Source organism: Crocuta crocuta, unplaced genomic scaffold (genome assembly GCF_008692635.1).
Source record: "Crocuta crocuta isolate KB4526 unplaced genomic scaffold, BGI_CrCroc_1.0 scaffold204, whole genome shotgun sequence".
Classification (NCBI taxonomy): domain Eukaryota; kingdom Metazoa; phylum Chordata; class Mammalia; order Carnivora; family Hyaenidae; genus Crocuta; species Crocuta crocuta.
The window spans coordinates 1,332,287-1,352,001 of NW_027529603.1; the positions used below are offsets into that span (position 1 = coordinate 1,332,287).

The 19,715-nt window shown below is 42.4% G+C and overlaps 1 protein-coding gene across 1 annotated transcript in view; it reads right to left on the reverse strand.

Annotated features, from left to right (window-relative positions):
* Positions 1 to 8,911: 8,911 nt before the first annotated feature.
* Positions 8,912 to 19,715, reverse strand: part of DCAF12 (DDB1 and CUL4 associated factor 12) — a 48,876-nt gene continuing 38,072 nt past the window's right edge. The window contains exon 8 of the mRNA XM_077761887.1: positions 8,912 to 9,592. Coding sequence (XP_077618013.1) covers positions 9,474 to 9,592 — 119 coding nt within the window. The 3' untranslated portion in view covers positions 8,912 to 9,473. The remainder of the gene's footprint in view (positions 9,593 to 19,715) is intronic.

Here is a 19,715-nt window from a genome sequence, read left to right on the forward strand (position 1 = left end):
GTTTTTATTATTTCGGGGGGGGGAGGCAGAGAGAGAGGGAGACACAGAATCAGAAGCAGGCTCCAGGCTCTGAGCTGTAAGCACAGAGCCCGATGTAGGACTTGAACCCACGGAGTGAGAGATCATGACTTGAGCAGAAGTCGGATGCCCAACTGGCTGAGCCACCCAAGCGCCCAGAGTGAGTGCATTTTAAATGCATGGAGAAATTATATTTTTAAATATGTCACTCCTCTGCTCAAAATTCAACACTGTGCTTTGAAAAAATATAAAAGAATTCTGCCTACTTCTCAATCTGCCCTTCTTAATCTGGTTCTTCCAACTTTTCCCACTTTATTTTTCTCTCCTATTCATTGCAGCTCCTCCATTCCTACATCCCAAGATCTTCATGCCCTTCACTATTCTCCAACACCTTGCTTCCCAAAACACAGATTCCACTTCCTCTCCAGGGTATCTCAGTCCTTATTAACCCTTCCAGTCTCACAGTATTACTAACTCTTCATATGTGTGGCCTAACTAATCAAAGACTGTAAATTAGCAGAAAATCATATTTTGTACTTGTTCTAAATTCCCTCATGATACTCAGAGAGGGGTCTCAGTAAATGCTTGTAGTTTTTATTTGTTTTTGTTTTCTTTTTTTTGTTGGTTTTTTTGTTGGCTTTTTAGCATCTCTGGGTGGGCACAAGCAATGCTTATAGTTTAAAGAGAAGAGAAGGGGTGCCTGGGCAGCTCAGTCGCTGAAGTGTGGGACTCTTAATTTTGGCTTAGGTCATGATCTCACAGTTGGTGAGACTGAGCCCCAAGCTAGGCTCTACACTGATGAAGCAGAGCCTGCTTGGGATCCTCTCTCTCCCTCTGTCTCCATCCTTCCCTCACTCGTGCTTTCTCTCTGTCTCAAAAATAAATTTTTTTAATGTTTATTTTTGAGAGACAGAGAGTGACAGAGAACAAGCAGGGGAGGGTCAGAGAGAAAGGGAGACACAGAATCCGAAACAAGCTCCAGGCTCTGAGCTGTCAGCACAGAGCCCAGTGTGGGGCTGGAACCCACGAACTGTGAGATCATGACCTGAGCCGGTTGGACACTTAACCGACTGAGCCACCTAGGTGCCTCTCTTTCAAAAATAAATGAATAAACTTTAGGGAATAAATAAGGAGAAGGGAAAAAAATCTAAAATTTTTATAGTGTGTGAAGTGCCAGCCTAGTGCAAAATGTTTACAAAAATTACTTTTACTTACCAAGAGTAATTCTGAAGTATTATTGTTTAAACGAAGTAGTTTTTAAAGATTTTATATTATTTTAAAAATTTATTTTGAGAGGGAGAGCCCCAACATGGGGCTCAATCTCCTGAACTGTGAGATCATGACCTATGCCAGAATCAAGAGTTGGATGCTTAACCGACTGAGTTAAAATTTTTAATTTTGTTAATTTAATTTTGAGAGAGCGAGAGTGTGTGTGGGGGGGACATAAAGAGAGAGGGCAGGGGATCCAAAGCAGGCTCTGCGCTGACAGTAGAGAGCCCGATGTGAGTCTAGAGCTCAGGAACCATGAGATCACGACCTGGGCTGAAGGCAGATGCTTATCCAACTAAGCCACCCAAGTGCCCCTCATTAAATATTTTTAAAATGAAGAGTGATGCTTTCAAACAGTTATCTTGTAAAATTCCCTCTTGCATTTCTACATTTTGCCTACAAAAGAGATAGAGAAACCTATACCCAGTCATCTGCATATCCAAATAGGATCTAACAAATTCTACAGATGAGCAGAGTAAGAGGCAAGTTTTATTGTATGCTTACTACATGCCCTGCTCTGTTCTGGGTGCTATGAATAAAAAAAATCCCTGAAACAGAGCTTCATTATAGTAGGTGATAAATAAACATTTACTGACAAAAGGAAGAGAGACAGTCTAGAGGGGGATGAATGACCAGATATTTCAGGCAGGCAGGAATTCCAGGCAAGGGAAGTTGTGTTAACAGTAGGCAGAGAGGAAATAAATGCAAGGTAGGCTCAAAGACCAGTTTGGCTTAAGGTAAAGTTCTTTGGGATCAATGTAGTGGAAGATAAAGTTATAGAGGTTAGTAGCATCTGATTGTATAATGTATTGAATGTTAGGCTAAAGAATTTATTTCCTCCTGTTACTAATCCCTGCTAAAATGCTCTTTCCAGAGGAACTGGAGTGTCAGTAGGGTCTCTAGAAGCAGAAAGGCCTCCTCAGAGACACTGAGTGACAGGTGGAGGGGTAGATATTTTAGGTGCGGAGGCCACCCCCTCAGATCCTCTGCTGATGTGACGCCAGTTCTGCCAACTCAAGGGTGGGCCAGCTGTGGTCGCTAAATAAAGAATATTTTCTTTCTTTCTTTTTTTTATTTTTAATGTTTTATTTATTTCTGAGAGAGAGACAGCGTGAGCAGGGGAGGGTCAGAGAGAGAGAGAGAGACACAGAATCTGAAACAGGCTCCAGGCTCTGAGCTAGCTGTCAGCACAGAGCCCAAGGCGGGGCTTGACCCACGAACCGTGAGATCATGACCTGAGCCGAAGTGGGACACTTAACTGACTGAGCCACCCAAGGGCCCCTACATAAAGAATGTTTTCACTGAGCACTCACTTGCATGTCAATTCTGTTTTGTTTTGTTTGTTTGAAGTGAACTCTATGCACAACATGGTGCTTGAACTCAGGACCCGGATATCAAGAGTCTCATGCTCTACCAACTGAGCCAGCCAGGCCCCATGTAAATTTGTAATTACTAAATGAACTTAAGCAAAATTTTCCTGTTGAGCTTCCAAGAACATACACATGGTAGTCACCAGGAGAAACCTGCTCTAATAAACATGAGTATAATTCCCTGCTTGGCTGTGGAAGGAGGGAAGGAGGGGGCTTAACCTGTTCAGCTCAGACTTCCCTGACATTTCTCCAGCCAAACACTAATCTCCCAGCAGCTTGGGCCCTGTTCAGGGCCAAAGATAGTTCATTACGGCTTTTGGCAGGGACAGAATGGCTACACCTGTTGGTTTATTTATTTATTCATTTATTTATTTTTTAATCTTGTCTTCTTAAAGATCAAATGCCTTTTCGTTAAAGGATAAAACCACAGTGCTTCTCAACATTTTTGATACGAGGCTCTGCTCTAGGGAAAATTGTGAAGTAGGTCATGTATCTGGGAAATGACTATGAGCTCATCAACTTCAACTTCCTGGCAGGCAAGGAAACATTAGCCTTCTTTTAAAGAGGAGCTCTGAGGCCCAGAGAAATTAGCTGTTAAACTTTCCTATCCCTAAGCTGCCCCTTGTTGTTGCCTGCTAGATAAATGTTCGAGACTATATTAAGTGATGGGAGACAGTGAATCAGATTCTGTCTTCAAGACATTCATAATCTGGCCAGGAAACAGATAACGTCAATTCTTTTTTTTCCCCCCCGCCCCCAGCTTCACTGAGCTCTAGTTGACATATGACACTGTGCAAATTTAAGGCGTACAATATGATGATTTGCACTTGATCTTAGCTAAAAGGCCAAGAAACAATAACAATATGATGATTTGATATACATACATATTGCTAAATGTTTACCACAATAAAGTTAGTCAACAAATGCTTTATCTCATGTAATTACCATTCTGTTGTTGTTATGGTAAGGACATTAAAGCTCTGCTCTCATAGCAACTTTGAGGTACCCAATACAGAATTGTTAACTATAGTCACCAGGCTATACCTTAGATCCCTGGTATTTATCCGTCTTATAACTGAAAGTTTGTACCCTTTGACCAACATCTCTGCAGTGTAAATTCTTTAAGTATACGGAAATAGAAAATTAGTTATGCCAGAGGGCATGAGGTACCAGCTAAGCATCAGAGAGGAGAAACTATGCAAGCAGGATGTGAAAAGATGGAAATTTCTCTGGGTTAGAAAGTAGTAGAAGGGCATTCCTGGCAGGGACTATAGCATAGGCAAAGGTCTGCTGACAGAACAGTGTAAAGCATGTTCAGAGGAAGGTGAATGGCTTGGTAAGGTTGGATATGGGGTTAAGAATGGAGTGATAGAGGGGCACCTGGGTGGCTTAGTCAGTTAAGCGTCCAACTTTCGCTTAGGTCATGATCTCTTGTTTGATGGGTTCGAGCCCCGCGTCGGGCTCTGTGCTGACTGCCAGCTCAGAGCCTGGAGCCTGTTTCAGTCTGTGACTCCCTCTCTCTCTGACCCTCCCCTGCTCACGCTGTCTCTCTCTCTCTCCTAGAAATAAATAAAACATTAAAAAAAAAAATTAAAAAAAAAAAAAGAATGGAGTGATAGAGATTAAGGTGGAAACGTGAAGGGCCTAGATAAAATTTAGCATTTTATCTTGAAGGCTGCAAGACCTGCCAGAGATGTAAGCAGAAATGTGTTTTTTAAAATTAGTAGTTGGGGGAGGGGGTGCCTGGGTGTTGCAAGATTCTCGCTCAGAGAGTCGTGACACCGAGGCTTTTCTTTCCAGGAAGCAACTTTATTCATGCCGGCACCGCTCAGTTGGGTTCGTACCCAAAAGAACTGAGCGGCCCACATCATATGGCATAGGTTTTTTTATACATTTTCTATTTCTTTGTCTCCCATATATGGTAACACACATAAACATGCAGTCTGATTAAGTTGTTTCAGTTTACAAGAACATGGGGGATGTAGGCAGCTGGACCCATATCTAGGTGACCTTGAAGTCTTCTCTCCTCTCTTCTTCATTTTTTTCTTTCTCCATAGGGAGGGGTTCCTACCACATCGGTGGCTCAGCCAGTTGAGCATCCAACTTTGGTTCAGGCCATGATTTCACAGTTTGTGGGTTTGAACTTCACATCATCTGTCTCCCTCTGTCTCTGCCCCTCCCTGGCTCATGTTCTCTCTCAAAAATAAACAAACATTAAAATAATAGTAACAACAACAGTAATAATAATAATTAGTTAGGGTGGTGTTGTGGGGGATGACTGAAGTGATAATGTTATGGACATTTCCACTCTCTTCATCCCCAATCTGGAGATTTCAAGCTTCCCTGACAAATTTACCCCCTTTATGCAACCTACTTCCAGATTTCCTTAGACAAGGCATAATAGCTCAAATGGTGCTCACTCCCCTACGTCCCCTTACCAAAATTTAGTCAAGCACTTTAGGTGGCAAGGAACTAATTCCACTAAAATTACCTCCATTCATTGATTCAAAAAGCATTTATTGAGTTCACTACACATTATCCTCTGGAGCTTACAGCCTAGTAAGGAAAACATAGTGTGCTGGAGCTGTGGGCTCATAAGAGCCGGCTGCTAGATTTTCAGGAATTTTGCAAGTTGTCAAAAATTAAATTACATAAATTAAAAATTAAATAAGTTATACTAAAAATAAAGGAAGAAAATACTCAAATTCACGTGGTGCCCGGGTGGCTCAGTTTGTTCAGCGTCTGACTCTTGATTTCAGCTCGGGTCATGATCGCAGGGTTGTGGAATTGAGCCCCATGTTGGTTTCTGTGCTGAGCGTGGAGCCTGCTTAAGGTTCTCTTTCTCTCCCTCTATCCTCTCCTTGCTCATGTTCTAAAATTTAAAAAAATTGTGGGGCTCCTGTTTGGCTCAGTCGGTTAAGCGTTCGGCTTTGGCTCAGCCAAAACCTCACAGTTTGTTGGTTTGGGCCCTGCATCGGGCTCTGTGCTGACAGCTAGCCCAGAGCCTGGAGCCTGTTTCAGATTCTGTCTCCCTCTCTCTCTGACCCTCCCCTGCTCACGCTGTCTCTCTCTCAGAAATAAATAAATAAATAAATAAATAAATAAATAAATAAATAAAATTGTTTTGAAAAAATACTCAAATTTTTTTCCTTCTAGAAGTTTCACTATTATACATGCTCTTGTATAGGTGCAGTAGAAAACTATACTGTGCATTTCTTCCTTACTTGTGTTCAGTAACATCATGTTGATAGTTTAAAATAGGTGATGTTGGGATTATTTACACTACAGGAATCAGCAAATGCTACAAATCAGTACTTGTTTTGTTCACTGGACTCAAGAAAGAGACAAAATACGTTAATCATGCAAATTAAACTTAAAATTGTGTCATGTCTATAGCTGTTACACTGTGAATACAGAAATATTAATCTTTTTTTCCAGTATACAAAAGCTATTATTCAATTTGGCAAGGAAGTTGGTCACTTCATTAATAAATGAGTGAAGTTCCTACACTTTTGCTTTACTTCCCTGTGTCATAAGAAATGTATATATTTGGTCTCTGGTTCCCAGCACAGTTCTAAAACCTTTGTAGTTTCTCAAGTGATCAGAATGTCTTTTGTTATTCAAAAGAAGCCTTTTCTTTTTCAACTGAGTTTATGCTAATGTGAGTTGGGGGGAGGAGGTGGTTTCTACATAGCCTCAGGATGGGGCTGGTTACCAGAAAGACCTAGTGGATTAGAAGGTTGGAACTTTTCACCCACTGACCAAAGGATAAAGGGAAGATTTGATGAGCTCCATCTGCTAGGAAAGTAGTGCATTCCAGTTTCACTCTTGTATTCAAGGACCCTTCTGGACCTCGCCCTGTATACCTCTTCATCTGGCTGTTGACCTGTATCCTTTATAATATCCTTGATAGTATTTTAATTTTTTTAATTTTTAAATTTAATTATGTATTTTGAGAGAGAAAGTGAGTGAGTAGGTTAGGGGCAGAGAGAGAGGAAGAGAATCCCGCGCAGGCTTCACACTGTAAGTGCAGAGCCTGATGTGGGGCTTAATTTCACGAACTGTGAAATCATGACCTGAGCCCAAAACCAAGAGTCGGGTGCTTAACTGACCTAGCCACCCAGGTGCCCCTATCCTTTATAATAAACTAGTAAATGTAAGTAAATATTTCCCTGAGCTTTGTGAGCTGTACTAACAGTTCACTGAACCCAAAGAGGAGGTTGTGGGAACCTCTGGTTTACAACAGGTGAGTCAAAAGCAAGAGTGACAACCTGGACTTGCAGCTGGCATCTGAAGTAGGGACAATCTTGCGGGACTGACACAAGTAGATAGTGTCAAAATTGAGTTAAATTGTAGAATACCCAGTCTGGGTACACCTGAAACTTAAGGAATTGCTTGATGGTGTTGGAAAATACCCCACCTATAAGTGAAAATATCAACCACATTTATGTTGGAGCTACACTTATTTGTTGCAAGATAGATTGGCTATGGTTACAAGAATCTGGCAAACACCAACAAAAGCATTCAGTGAATATATGGAATTTACAATAAAGAGTATGTTTTGTTATTATTTGCAAATTGTGTCTTATCAACTTTATATCAGTAAAGTTTATAAATAAAATTGTGCATATATATATTCATTCATACATTTTAGAGAGCTAGTTGTTGAACATTTTACTATCACAACCATTGGGAGAAACAGACAGCAAACAAATAAATGTGAGGTGTTAAGGACTAGGGAAAATCATAAGTAGTCTGGGGTCAGAGTGTAAGAGGAAAATAGGCTATTTTGCATGGGCAATCTGAGAAAGTCTCTATAAGATAACCATTGAGCAGAAACCTGAATGGACTGAATGAGTGAGTCAGGTGCAGAGCATCTTAAGTGGAGGAACCAGCAAGGACAAGGCTGTGTGGTAGGAATGTGCTTGTCCGTTCAGAGGAACATCAAAGAGTCTGGCTTAGCTAGGGCCTAGTAAGCCAGTGAAGAGTAGATTGAGATCCAAAAGGTGGAGAGGACCTTGTAGACCAAATAAATAGTAGAGACTTTGAGGTCCATTTTACTCTAAGAAACAGTAAGCATTGGAGAGTTTTACACAGGTGTATCATCACCATTTACATTTTTTTAAAAAACAATTCTTTTAACATTTATTTATTTTTGAGAGACTGAGATAGACAGAGCGTGAGCAGGGGAGGGGCAGAGAGAGAAGGAAACACAGAATTCCAAGCAGGCTCTAGGTTCTGAGCTGTCAGCACAGAGCCGGACGTGGGGCTGGAACCCACAAATTGTGGGATCACGACCTGAGCCGAAGTCAGACACTTCACCGACTGAGCCACGCAGGCACCCCGACCATTTACATTTTTAAAAGATCACTCAGGCAGCTGTTTGAATAGACTGTAGGGGGAGAGCATGGGAATGTGAGGAAGCTGGAGACCAGTCTGGTGAGAGATGATGTGGCTTGGAAGATGGATACAGCAGTGGAGTTGATGAGAAGCAGGTAGGTTTTATTTTATTGTATTTTGTTGTAAAATATATATATGATACAACTATATATATATATACACAGTTTTTTGAAGCAGTTAGATTTTAGATATGTTTTGAAATCTACCTGACAGGAAATGCTGATGTCAGATGTGAGAGCAAAAGATGAGTCAATGATGACTTCAGGGTTTTCGGCCTGAGCAACTAGGAAGACCGAGACACCGTTGACTTCAAAGAAATCAGAGGGTCGCCTGGGTGGCTCAGTCTGTAAAGCGTCTATCTTTGGCTCAAGTCATGATCTCCAGGTTTGTGAGTTAGAGCCCGGCATGGAGCTTTGGATTCTGTGTCTCCCTCTCTCTCTGCCCTTCCCCCACCCTTACTCTGTCTCTTCCTTTGTCTCTCTCTCTTATCTCTCTCTCAAAAATTAATAAACATTAAAAAGAAATCAGAAAGTGGTTGGGGGAAGGCAGGTTGGGAGCCATGATGGAAATTTACTGGTTAGAGGGTTGAATGAACTTTCTGGGGTCAAGGAAATGTTCTGTGTCTTATACTGAAAGGTGGTTGCCTGGTGTATACACTGTTAAAATGCAATGAACTGAATATTTAATAGGTCTGCATTTTATTTTACATAAGTTACACCTAAACACACACACACCACACTGGGAAATGGCCATTTATTGATATGAGGAAGCCTTTATTTTTTTTTTTNCAGGCGCCCCGAGGAAGCCTTTAAAAAAGTGTTACTTTATTTTATTTTTATTATTTTTTAAATGTTTATTTATTTTGACAGAGAGAGAGGACAAGGAGGGGAGAGGGGGTCAAGGAGACAGAATCCCAAGTGGGGCTCCACACTGTCATCATAGAGCCTGACATGGGGCTCGATCCCGCAAACCATGAGATCATGACCTGAGCCAAAATAACAGGTCTGCAGGGACTCTGCTTTTCGGAAGGTGGAGTGTATGCTGGGGCCTAAACACTCTTACGGCCCTCTCCCCCCTCCTAGTCTCCACTGGCCATACATAATCAGAAGCCAGGGACAAGGAAAACATATTCATCATCATTTAAGTTACTGGGATTTCAAACAATGCTGTTTATGGCCTCCTAACTTGGCCTTGAGGTGTGCGACACAGCAAAATCACCAGGAACATAAGATACAACAAGAAAGCTGAAAGTTGGGGCACTGAGCTGTCATACACTGATGGAAACAGAAGATTGGAGAGGTGGATGTATGCTTCCAGGGGCTGACTCCACACAGACCTGGTGGAGATTCGGACAACAGGTCCAGTCCTGACCTTGAGGAACGGGAGTCTAGTTTTACAGGTGGTGAGTCCTGACCATTAGGTGACTGCTCCTGTGCAGTGGTGATGGGCAGGGAAGACTTCTCTAAGAGCACAACATCCTGGAGAACCAGAAGTGACGCTGACTATAGGAGAGGCTGTAGTCTCTGTCCTGGGACCTGTGAAGAGATAGGTTGGTGGAACCTCAGGGAAGCCTGGGGGACCCTCTCCTCCCTCAGAGTAAAGTTACTTCTCCAGGGATTTCCTGACTTGATGGTTCCCTTTAGTTGCATCTTGTCTCCTCCTCCCCCACCCCTCCAACTCCCTTCCCTGAAGCCAAAGGAGTCTGGGGTGGAGTCATGACTCTCAGAAGCAAGTTAAACCAGTTCCCGTAGGCCTGAACTTGCCCTGCTGAGGAATAGCCCCTGCAGAAAACTACTGTCCCCAAATGGAGCCACAGCTAGCTATGGAAGGTGCAGAGCCCTGGGACTGGGCAAGAACGCAGGGAAGACACAAATCAGCACCTGACTCCAAACACATGGTGGACCCAACCTGGACCTGTAGCTGCTAAGGCCTTGCTAGTGGGGGAAAGGCCCTGATGGTCACCCCCTAACACTGATCAGCTGGGCCAGAAGTTGGAGTAGGGGAAGTATGAGTACCAATGCCTCTTTCCCTGAGGCCTTCTCCAATTCTACCAGCTCAGCTCCTAGCAGAATTCTTAGTGTTATCTGAGAAGCTGCCTCTGTGTCTCACGGGGCCCAGATTTCAGCTCTCTCCAGGGTGGTTTAGGTCTCCAGTGTCTTTGGGGAAGTGTCACACATGGATTCTTACTCCCATGTGGGCAGTATAGCTAAGTCTCTCATCTGTCTGTGGTTAAAAGGGGAGGTTGCAACCAGGAGGGATAAAGAGGCTCGTGGTTCCTGCTTAGGTAAAAAACTGACTGGATGCTTGAGGACTTGCAGCTTTTTGTCTAAGTAAACACCAGCAAGTGTTACTCAGGCTCCTGGCTGCCCTATGGTCAAGGTTATTTGGACTGAGCTTCTGAAAGGGAGATCTGCCATGTTCCTGGGACTGTGAAATCTCAACAGATGGCTCAGTCTGTTCGGAGCCCTGAGAACGCTTTATAGCTGTGCTCTATTTCAAAGAACCTTCACATCCCTTATCACTGAAGTTCACAATCAGCCCAGAGAGATTCAAACAGCTTACAGCCAAAGAGCTGGTTAATCATTAGAGAAAGGATTTAACTAAGAACTTCAATCTCAGATCCAGCATTCTTTCTCCAAGCTGCCTCCTGACTAACTTTAAACCACATGGCATGCACAGTACACACATACTTTTGAGAAGTTGTGTGTGTATATTTTTGTAAATTGTATCTGTTCATAAATGTAAAGGGGAGCTTGGTTCAAGGATTGCTACTCTGAAAAGTTCATTATAACAACAACAAAACCCCCCAAAACAAACAGAAACAAAACAAAAAACCCTTCCCCAAAAGACTGACATTACAGCTCTGCTTGCCCCCTAAAGCATGTATTGTGTGTATCTTTGCTCACACTCCATGTTGAGTTTATGCAGGAGTGATACCTCTAGAGTTTGGGAACTAAGTTCTGGCTCCCCCTACTGGGTGTATGCTGAATTCACGGGCCCAAAGGAATTCACCCAGTCTCCCCATAAGTTTCTGTGTTTCTTAGGACAATCCTGTATTTGTCTGTGCTTGGAAAGATCCCAGAAAGCCAGGCTTCCTATGGAGAGGTGTGATCATGGAAGAATTTTGAGAAGACTATTTTGACAGGAGTTTGTTGTAATTTCTTATTTGACTGAGAACAGTTTTGAAAAGGAAAACTGCCCTTTGATTTGAAAGGATGAATGAGCTAGCTGGCCTAACAGAAACTTCATACCAAAGGAAAGGGAAATGAATGTTTTAGTTAGTTTTTTCTTTTTTAATATTTGTTTATTTATTTTAAGAGAAATCCATTCCACTCTCCACATATACCATTATAGTTTTGCCCAGCAAATGTTGCTGAATTATAAACTAAATTAATCACAGTCTCCTTGAATTTATTGACCCTATTTTGAAGGTTTGAATAATGTTAAGTAATAATTTATTTTTTAAGTGCTTCTTTATTTTGAGAGAGATAAAGAGTGCAAGCAGGGGAGGGGCAGAGAAAGAGGGAGACAGAATCCCAAGGAGGCTCCACACTGCCAGAGGAGAGCCTGACATGGGGCTCAAACCCACGAACTGTGAGATCATGACCTGAACTGAAATCAAGAGTAGGACACTTAATTGAATGAGCCACCCAGGCACCCCATAGTTGTTTGTTTGTTTGTTTTAAGTAAGCCCTACAACAAACCTAGAGCTTGGACTCAAGACTGGAGATCAAGAGTCGCATTCTCTGCAAACTGAGCCAGCCAGGTGCCCCTGTTTTAGTCTTTTTGAGCAAAGGAGCATCAATATTCTCTGTCCACTATCCTTTATTATAAGTGCTTATTCACAATCAGCACATGTTAAAAAAAAAACTGGTGGGGGGCATTTTAAGGACTTGATAAGAAGATACAAGGTGTCACTGAAACTCTGCTGCCAAGAGACCCACTATTGACATTATACTGACAACATTTTAGGTTTTTCCTATACCTAAATATAGACATGAATTTTACAACAGATCCTGCTTTAGAAGGTGGTTTGTAACTACTTTGTTATTTAATAATATTATCTGAGCAATCATTCTATGTCAGAACACATAGGGGTGTTTGGGTGGCTCAGTGGGTTAAGCATTTGACTCTTGATCTCTCAGCTCAGGTCATGAAATCATGGTGCATGAGTTTGAGCCCTGCATCAGGCTCTATACTGACAGCACAGAGCCTGCTTTGGATTCTGTCCCTCCTCTCTAAACCTCCCCAGCTTGTGTGCACGCTCTCTCTCTCAAAACATAAATTATTAAACTTAAAAAAAAAGAACATATATATTTACTTGTACATATCATTAAAAATTTTTTATTATGGAAAATTTCTAACATTACAAAATTAGAGACACTAGTATAATGACCCCCCATATATTCATCTACCAGCTTCAACAATTATCAACATAATGCTGTAAAAAAATGTAACCTTCTGAATTACTATTATTTTTTTAAATGCCGTTCACTCCCATAACCTTTATACTGTAGTTTCTCACATATAGCAAATGGGAACAGATGTGAGAATGCACAAGACAAATAGTCAGACCTACTGATAGTAGGGAAGAGTGATAGATAATAGCCAGTCACCCAATAACCTGACATACTTAAATGTTTGTTTTTGAGAGAGAGAGAGAGAGGGTGCACTTGAGCACAAGCAGGGGAAACGCAGAGAAAGAGGGGGATAGAGGATCCAAAGCAGGCTCTGCACTGACAGCAGAGAGCCTGACACAGGCCTCCAACTCACGAACTGTGAGATCACAATCTGAGCCGAAGTCGGACGCTTAACCGACAGCCACCCAGGCACCCTTAAGCTTCTGAATTATTTAAAACAAATTCTTCTTCTTCCTTTTTAAAGATTTATTTTACTTTTAGAAAAGGAGAGAGCACAAGCATGGGAGAGGCAAAGAGAGAGAATCCCAAGCAGGCTCCAAACTGTCAGTGTGGACCCCGATGTAGGGCTCAAACCCACAAACCATAAGATCATTACCTGATCCAAAACCAAGAGTCAGGTGCTTAACTGACTGAGCCATCCATGCACCCCGGAAAGAGAGAGAGAATGTTAGGAAGGCTCCACTCTCAGCTCAGAGACCAATGCAGTGCTCGATCTCATGACCGTGACATCATGACCTGATCATGAATGGGATGCCTAACCAACTGAACCACCCAGGCACCCCTGAAACAAATTCTTGACCTCATGTTATTGTATCCATAAATAAGATATCTCTAAGTGCAAAGGATTTTTAAAAAACATAACCATGGGGCAACCTGCCTGGCTTAGTCAGTGGAGCATGCAATCTTGATCTTGATGTCAAGTGTTCAAGCACCATGTTAGAGGTAGAGATTACTTAAAAAAAAAAGAATATTTACAAAATAAATTAAAACATAACCACAATATCATTATACCTAGAAAAAGTAACAATCATTATTTAAAAATTTTTTTAAATTTATTTTTTAAAAATTTCTTTTAATGTCTTATTTATTTCTGAGAGAGAGAGAGAGACAGCACGAGCAGGGAAGGGTAAGAGAGAGAGGGAGATACAGAATCTGAAGCAGAGCTTGCCATCAGCACAGAGCCTGATGCAGGGCTTGAACCCAGAACCGTGAGATCATGACCTGAGCCGAAGTCAAACATTTAACCGACTGAGCCACCCAGGTGCCCCATAAAAAAAATTTTTTAAGTAATCTCTGCACCCAACATGGGGCTCCAACTCATGACCCTGAGATCAAGAGTCACATGCTCTACCTACTGAGCCAGCCAGATGCCCCCACAACCATTATTATTACTTAAAATCCAGTCAGTGTTAAATTTCTTTTTACAGTAGCATTGTTTTACATTGTTTTGAATCAGGATGTAAACACCATCTATGCATTACATTTGCTTGATACATCTGTTTCAAGTCTTCCTTAATCTATTACAGTTGTCCTTGCTACTTGTTTGTTGGGAAAAAAACAGGTCATTTCCTCTACATCCTGACTTTGATTGCTTGCATCCCTATTATACCATTGATATATTCCTCTAGTCACTGTATTTTCTGAGAACTGATAGATCTGTGCTTGTTCAGATCAAGTTTGATTTTCTGGCAAGAACACTTCTTAGGTAATGTTGTTAACTTCCTATTGCAGGAATACCTGGTTGGCTCAGTTGGTGGAGCATGTGCCTTTTTTTTTAAATGTTTGTTTATTTGTGTGTGTGTGTGTGTGTGTGTGTGTGTGTCTGAGAATGAGAGAGAGAGAGACAGAGAAAAACAGAGAGACAGAGAGAGAACAAGCACACACACGCAAGTGGGGGAGGGGCAGGAAGAGAGGGCGACAGGATCTGAAGCCAGCTCTGTGGGGACAGCAGACAGCCTGACACAGGGCTTGAGCTTCAGAACCACAAGATCATGACCTGAGCTGAAGTCAGAAACTCAACTGACTGAGCCACCCAGGTGCCCAGAGCATATGACTCTTTTTTTTTTTTAAGATTTTTTTTCCCATGTTTATTTTATTTTTTTTTAATTTTTTTTTTTACATTTATTTATTTTTGAGACACAGAGAGAGACAGAATACAAGTGGGAGAGGGACAGAGAGAGAATGAGATGCAGAATCTGAAGCAGGCTCCAGGCTCCCAGCTGTCAGCACAGAGCCCGACATGGGGCTCGAACCCACAAACCGTGAGATCATGACCTGAGCCGAAGTCGGATGCCTAACCGACTGAGCCACCCAGGCGCTCCTTCCCATGTTTATTTTAGATTGAAAGAGAGAGTACAGATGAGGGGCAGAGGGTCTTAAGTGGGCTCTGCAGCTAGCCCAACATGGGGCTCAAACTCACGAACCAAGAGATCCAATAGATCATGACCTTAGCCAAAGTCAGATGCTCAACATACTGAACCACTCAGATGCCCCAGAGCATGTGACTCTCGATCTCAGGGTTGTAGGTTCGAGCCTGACATTGGGTGTAGAAACTACTTAAAAATAAAATCTTAAAAACAAAAACAAAAGAGGGGTTCCTCAATGGCTTAGTCAGTTTAGTATCCATCTTCAGCTCAGGTCATAATCTTGCAGTTCATAAGTTTGAGACCTGCATCAGGTTCTGTGCTGACAGCTCAGAGCCTGAAGCCCCCTTAAGATTCTGTGTCTTCTTCTCTCTCTGCCCCTCTGCCCTTCATACTCTGTCTCTGTCTCTGTCTCTCTCAAAAATAAATTTTAAAAAGACATTAAAAAACCCACAAAAAATGAAACTTTCTCCTGCAACCCATCAGGAGGCACATAATACACATAATATCTGGTGGTCTCTCTCACTCTCTCTTTTTTTTAAACATTCTATGTCTATTGGAGATGGAGACCAGTATATTAAAAAAAATTTTTTTTAATGTTTATTTATTTTTGAGAGAGAGAGAGACAGAGTGCAAGCGGGAGAGGGGCAGAGAGAGGGAAACAGAATTCGAAGCAGGCTCCAGGCTTTGAACTGTCAGCATAGAACCTGACATGTGGCTCAAACCCAGGGACCACGAGATCATGACCTGAGCCAAAGTTGGATGCTTAACTGACTGAGCCACCCAGGTGCCCCTGGTGGTCTCTCATTTTGTGATGAGATTGACCTGTAAATATTTTAAGTTTATTTATTTATTTGGAGAGAGAGAAAGTACAAGTAGGGGAGGGGCAGAGAAAGACGGAGAGAGAGAGAGAATCCCAAGCAGGTTCTGTACTGTTAGGACAAAGCCTGACGTGGGGCTCAAACCCACAGACCGCAAAATCATGACCTGAGCCGAAGTCAGATGTTTAACCAACTGAGCCACCCAGGTACCCCAACTTAGAAATATTTCAAATTTTCATTTGGCATTTCCTTATTAATAGACTTAGGATACTTCCAAGTTGTTGTTGTTGTTTTTATAATAATGTTATGACAAACCATCCTTATAAGTCTATCTTGCATGTTTGCCTAGAGCATTTCATAAAATTCCCAAAAGTGAAACTGCTGGGTCAATAGATAAAATCAATAATTTTTCAACACAACAAATCCATTTTGATAGGTTAAGGTTTCCTAATGAAGACCACAACCACCAGATAGATTAACTAGCAGCCTAGAAACAATACAGTCGATGGTAACTTTATCTAATGACTCATGCATTCTCTGTCTTTGACTCATGTGTCCTTGATCCTTAGGGATTGTTCTCACACCCTGGCTAGTAACTCTAGGTTTGCACCAGCAGGCACAAGGCCCATTCTATAGTAAAGCAAGTTTAGGAATCACAGGCTTTAGCTAGATCTCTTATTATCTCCTGCTGCAGATCGGACTGCAGAGAACTGTGTGATTGGCCAATAAATTCAGGATGGGAAGGCATCCTAAGACAATCTGCACTGTGAAAAGATGACCTTGAGTAAAAGTTAAAAATGTTCAGGGCCACCTGGGTGGCTCAGTAGGTTAAGCGTCCAACCAGCTCAGGTCATGATCTCACAGTTTGAGAGCTCTAGCCCCACCCTGGGCTCTGTGCTGACAGCTCAGAGCCTGGAGCCTGCTTCAGATTCTGTGTCTCCCTCTCTCTCTACTCCTCCTCCACTCATGCTGTTTCTCTCTCAAAAATAAAAATATAAACATTAAAAACAAATTTTTTAAAATGTTCAGACAATTTGAGATAGGTAGGAAAAAGCAACCAGAGGTGAGCAGTTTGGGGATTACTGCCTTGGTCCGGGAATGGAAAGAGCCAGGTGGAGGCAATTCAAGTGTGGTTCTGGGCTTTAGTTTTTGCTTTTGCAAGTCTTAGCACTATTATGTGAGTACCATTCATCTTTGTATTATCACAAAATGAATTTTTTTCTTAAATCTCAAATCTGATTTTATAAAAATTGATATCTGAAAATTCCTCAGAATATTCCTGTATTAGTTTGCTAGGGCTGCCAAAACAATTTCCCACAAATTTGGTGGTGTTAAAACAACAGAAATCCATTCCCTTACAGTTTTGGAGGCCAGAAGTCCAAAATCAAGGTGTCAGCACGGCCATGCTCCTTCCCAAGGCTCTAGGAGAGAATCTTTCCTGGCCTCTTCCAGCTTCTGGTGGGTGCTGGAATTCCTTTGCTTAGAAATTCATCACTCCACCCAGTTTCTCTCTTCACGTTGTCTTGTGTGTCCCTGTATGTCCTTTTCTATCTTATATAGGAAACTCTCACTGCAGGGCCTACTCTAACCTGGTATGATCTCCTCTTGATCCTTACCTTATTTTTTTTTTTTAATGTTTTATTTATTTCTAGGAGAGAGAGAGACAGCGTGAGCAGGGGAGGGTCAGAGAGAGAGGGAGTCACAGACTCTGAAACAGGCTCCAGGCTCTGAGCTGGCAGTCAGCACAGAGCCCGACGCGGGGCTTGAACCCACGAACCGTGAGATTATGACCTAAGCGAAAGTCGGACGCTTAACCAACTAAGCCACCCAGGCGCCCCATCCTTACCTTATTTATATCTGCAAAGACCCTATTTCCAAATAAGGTCACATTCTGATGCTCTGGGTAGATTTGAATTTTGGCGAGACACTATCCAATCCACAATACTCAATGTTTTATTAGAAATCATTAGGAAAATAAGACCATAACAAAATTTAACAAGCCCTGCTATACTTACCTGCTTTGAAGATAAACTGCTTGAGGGGAAGGATTGCTTCCTATTCTTCTTAGACTTCCCTGAACTAGAATAGTTATTTTGGATGTTAAGGACCCGGGAAATCTAATACTAATCTGAACTCTTCATTGTAGAAGATGAAAAAACTAAAGAGGGGAAAAGACTTGTTCAAAGTCATGGTCACAAGCAGCTGCAGTAGAACTAGAACAGAACTCATACCCTTGCCTTTTGGTCCACTTACCCAGAGTAGTTGGTCAGCACTTGGGAGTGGCATGTATCCCCCTTCAGGGAATAGCAATGGTACCTCTAATCAGTGATAGAACACTCCTCTCCCGGGGCGCCTGGGTGGCTTAGTCGGGTAAGCGTCCGACTTTCGCTTAGGTCATGATCTCGCGGTTCGTGGGTTCGGGCCCCGCGTCGGGCTCTGTGCTGACTGCCAGCTCAGAGCCTGGAGCCTGTTTCAGTCTGTGACTCCCTCTCTCTCTGACCCTCCCCTGCTCACGCTGTCTCTCTCTCTCTCTCCTAGAAATAAATAAAAACATTTAAAAAAAAAAAAAGAACACTCCTCTCCCCCAGGGGGAAAGAAAGATCAAATGGTAGAAATTTAACCATGGTGGTTGCGGCAATAATTTTGTTTTTCACAAAAGAGCCTAGAGGAGCAGAGAGGGTGGTGGTGGTGAAGATGAAGGATGTTTTTCACATAAGCAATACATTACAGGGCCCAAACTGCCATACCCTAGACCATGGTACCCAGCACAGTGTTATCTGCAATGGGCAATGGCCTTGACCCTGGAGCCTTATTTCCAGTCCCCTGTTCAAGCTGCCACCAGTTAAGGAAAAGGTAGCTACAAGTGAGAGAAGTTGATCATTTGTTTTCTTCCTATCCATAGCAGTAGGGATGTTAATTACAGCTCTGAACGGTGCTTACCAAGAAATGCAGTAAACATGTGACACTGAGCTCAGCTAATGAGTATTATTATCCTTTTAAAATTCTGACTTCAGCAATTACACACTAATCAAGAGGAGTGTTCAGATGTGAGGTTTAACCCAGTAGGAATTTGAGAAGACAGCTCAGAGCCCTGTATTGGAGAGCTGAAACAAAAGAGCTTACAACCCCATCAGCTCACACCTCTCTCTGGTGGTAGCATAAAAAGTCTCACATTTATTTCTCTGGATTATTATTTGGAGGAGCAGAAGTAAGGACAGGAAAAAAAAAAGTCAGGAAACTCGAACTTTCTTTTGTCCTTATTGGTGGTTCCGGAGTTAGCCCATGTTTCTACCTTAAAGCTTCCAGCCATCTCAGCACACTAGCATGAATGAGATGTGGCTAAAACTAAGTAACACTGAATGATAGCCCCTGCCAACCCCCACCTGTTGTTGGCTTCCAGACATCAGCCAATTGGAAAAGAAAGAAAAAACACTTGGGTCATAGGCTGACTTTTACAATTGACTCCAATGCTAAGCTAAGAATCTTAATATTCTGACTTGCTATTTCTGGGTACCTGCTCTAGGAACTGTCTGGATGGCAGTTGAATCAGAGAGGCTAGATTGGGAATCTTCAGGTTAATCAGAAACACTGAAGGCCAGGGATGCCTGGCTGGCTCAGTCGGAAGAGCTGATCTTGATCTTGAGGTCATGAGTCTGAGCCCCATGTGGGGTGGAGATTACTTTTTTTAAAAATTTTTTAATATTTATTTTTGAGAGACAGAGAAGACAGTGTGCGCAGTGGAGGGGCAGAGAGAGAGGGAAACACAGAATCTGAAGCAGGCTCCAGGCTCTGAGCTGTCAGCACAGAGCCCAATGTGGGGCTCGAACTCACAAACTACAAGATCATGACCTGAGCTGAAGTAGGATGCTTAAACAATTGAGCCACCCAGGCACCCCTGGAGATTCCTTTTTTAAAAAATGCAAAACAAAAGGAGCACCTGGTTCAGTTGGTTGGGCCTCTGCCTCTTGGTTTCAGATCAGGTCATGATCTCATGGTTCCTGGGTTCCAGCCCCATGTTGGGCCCTGTGTTGGTGGTGCAGAGCCCTGCTTGGG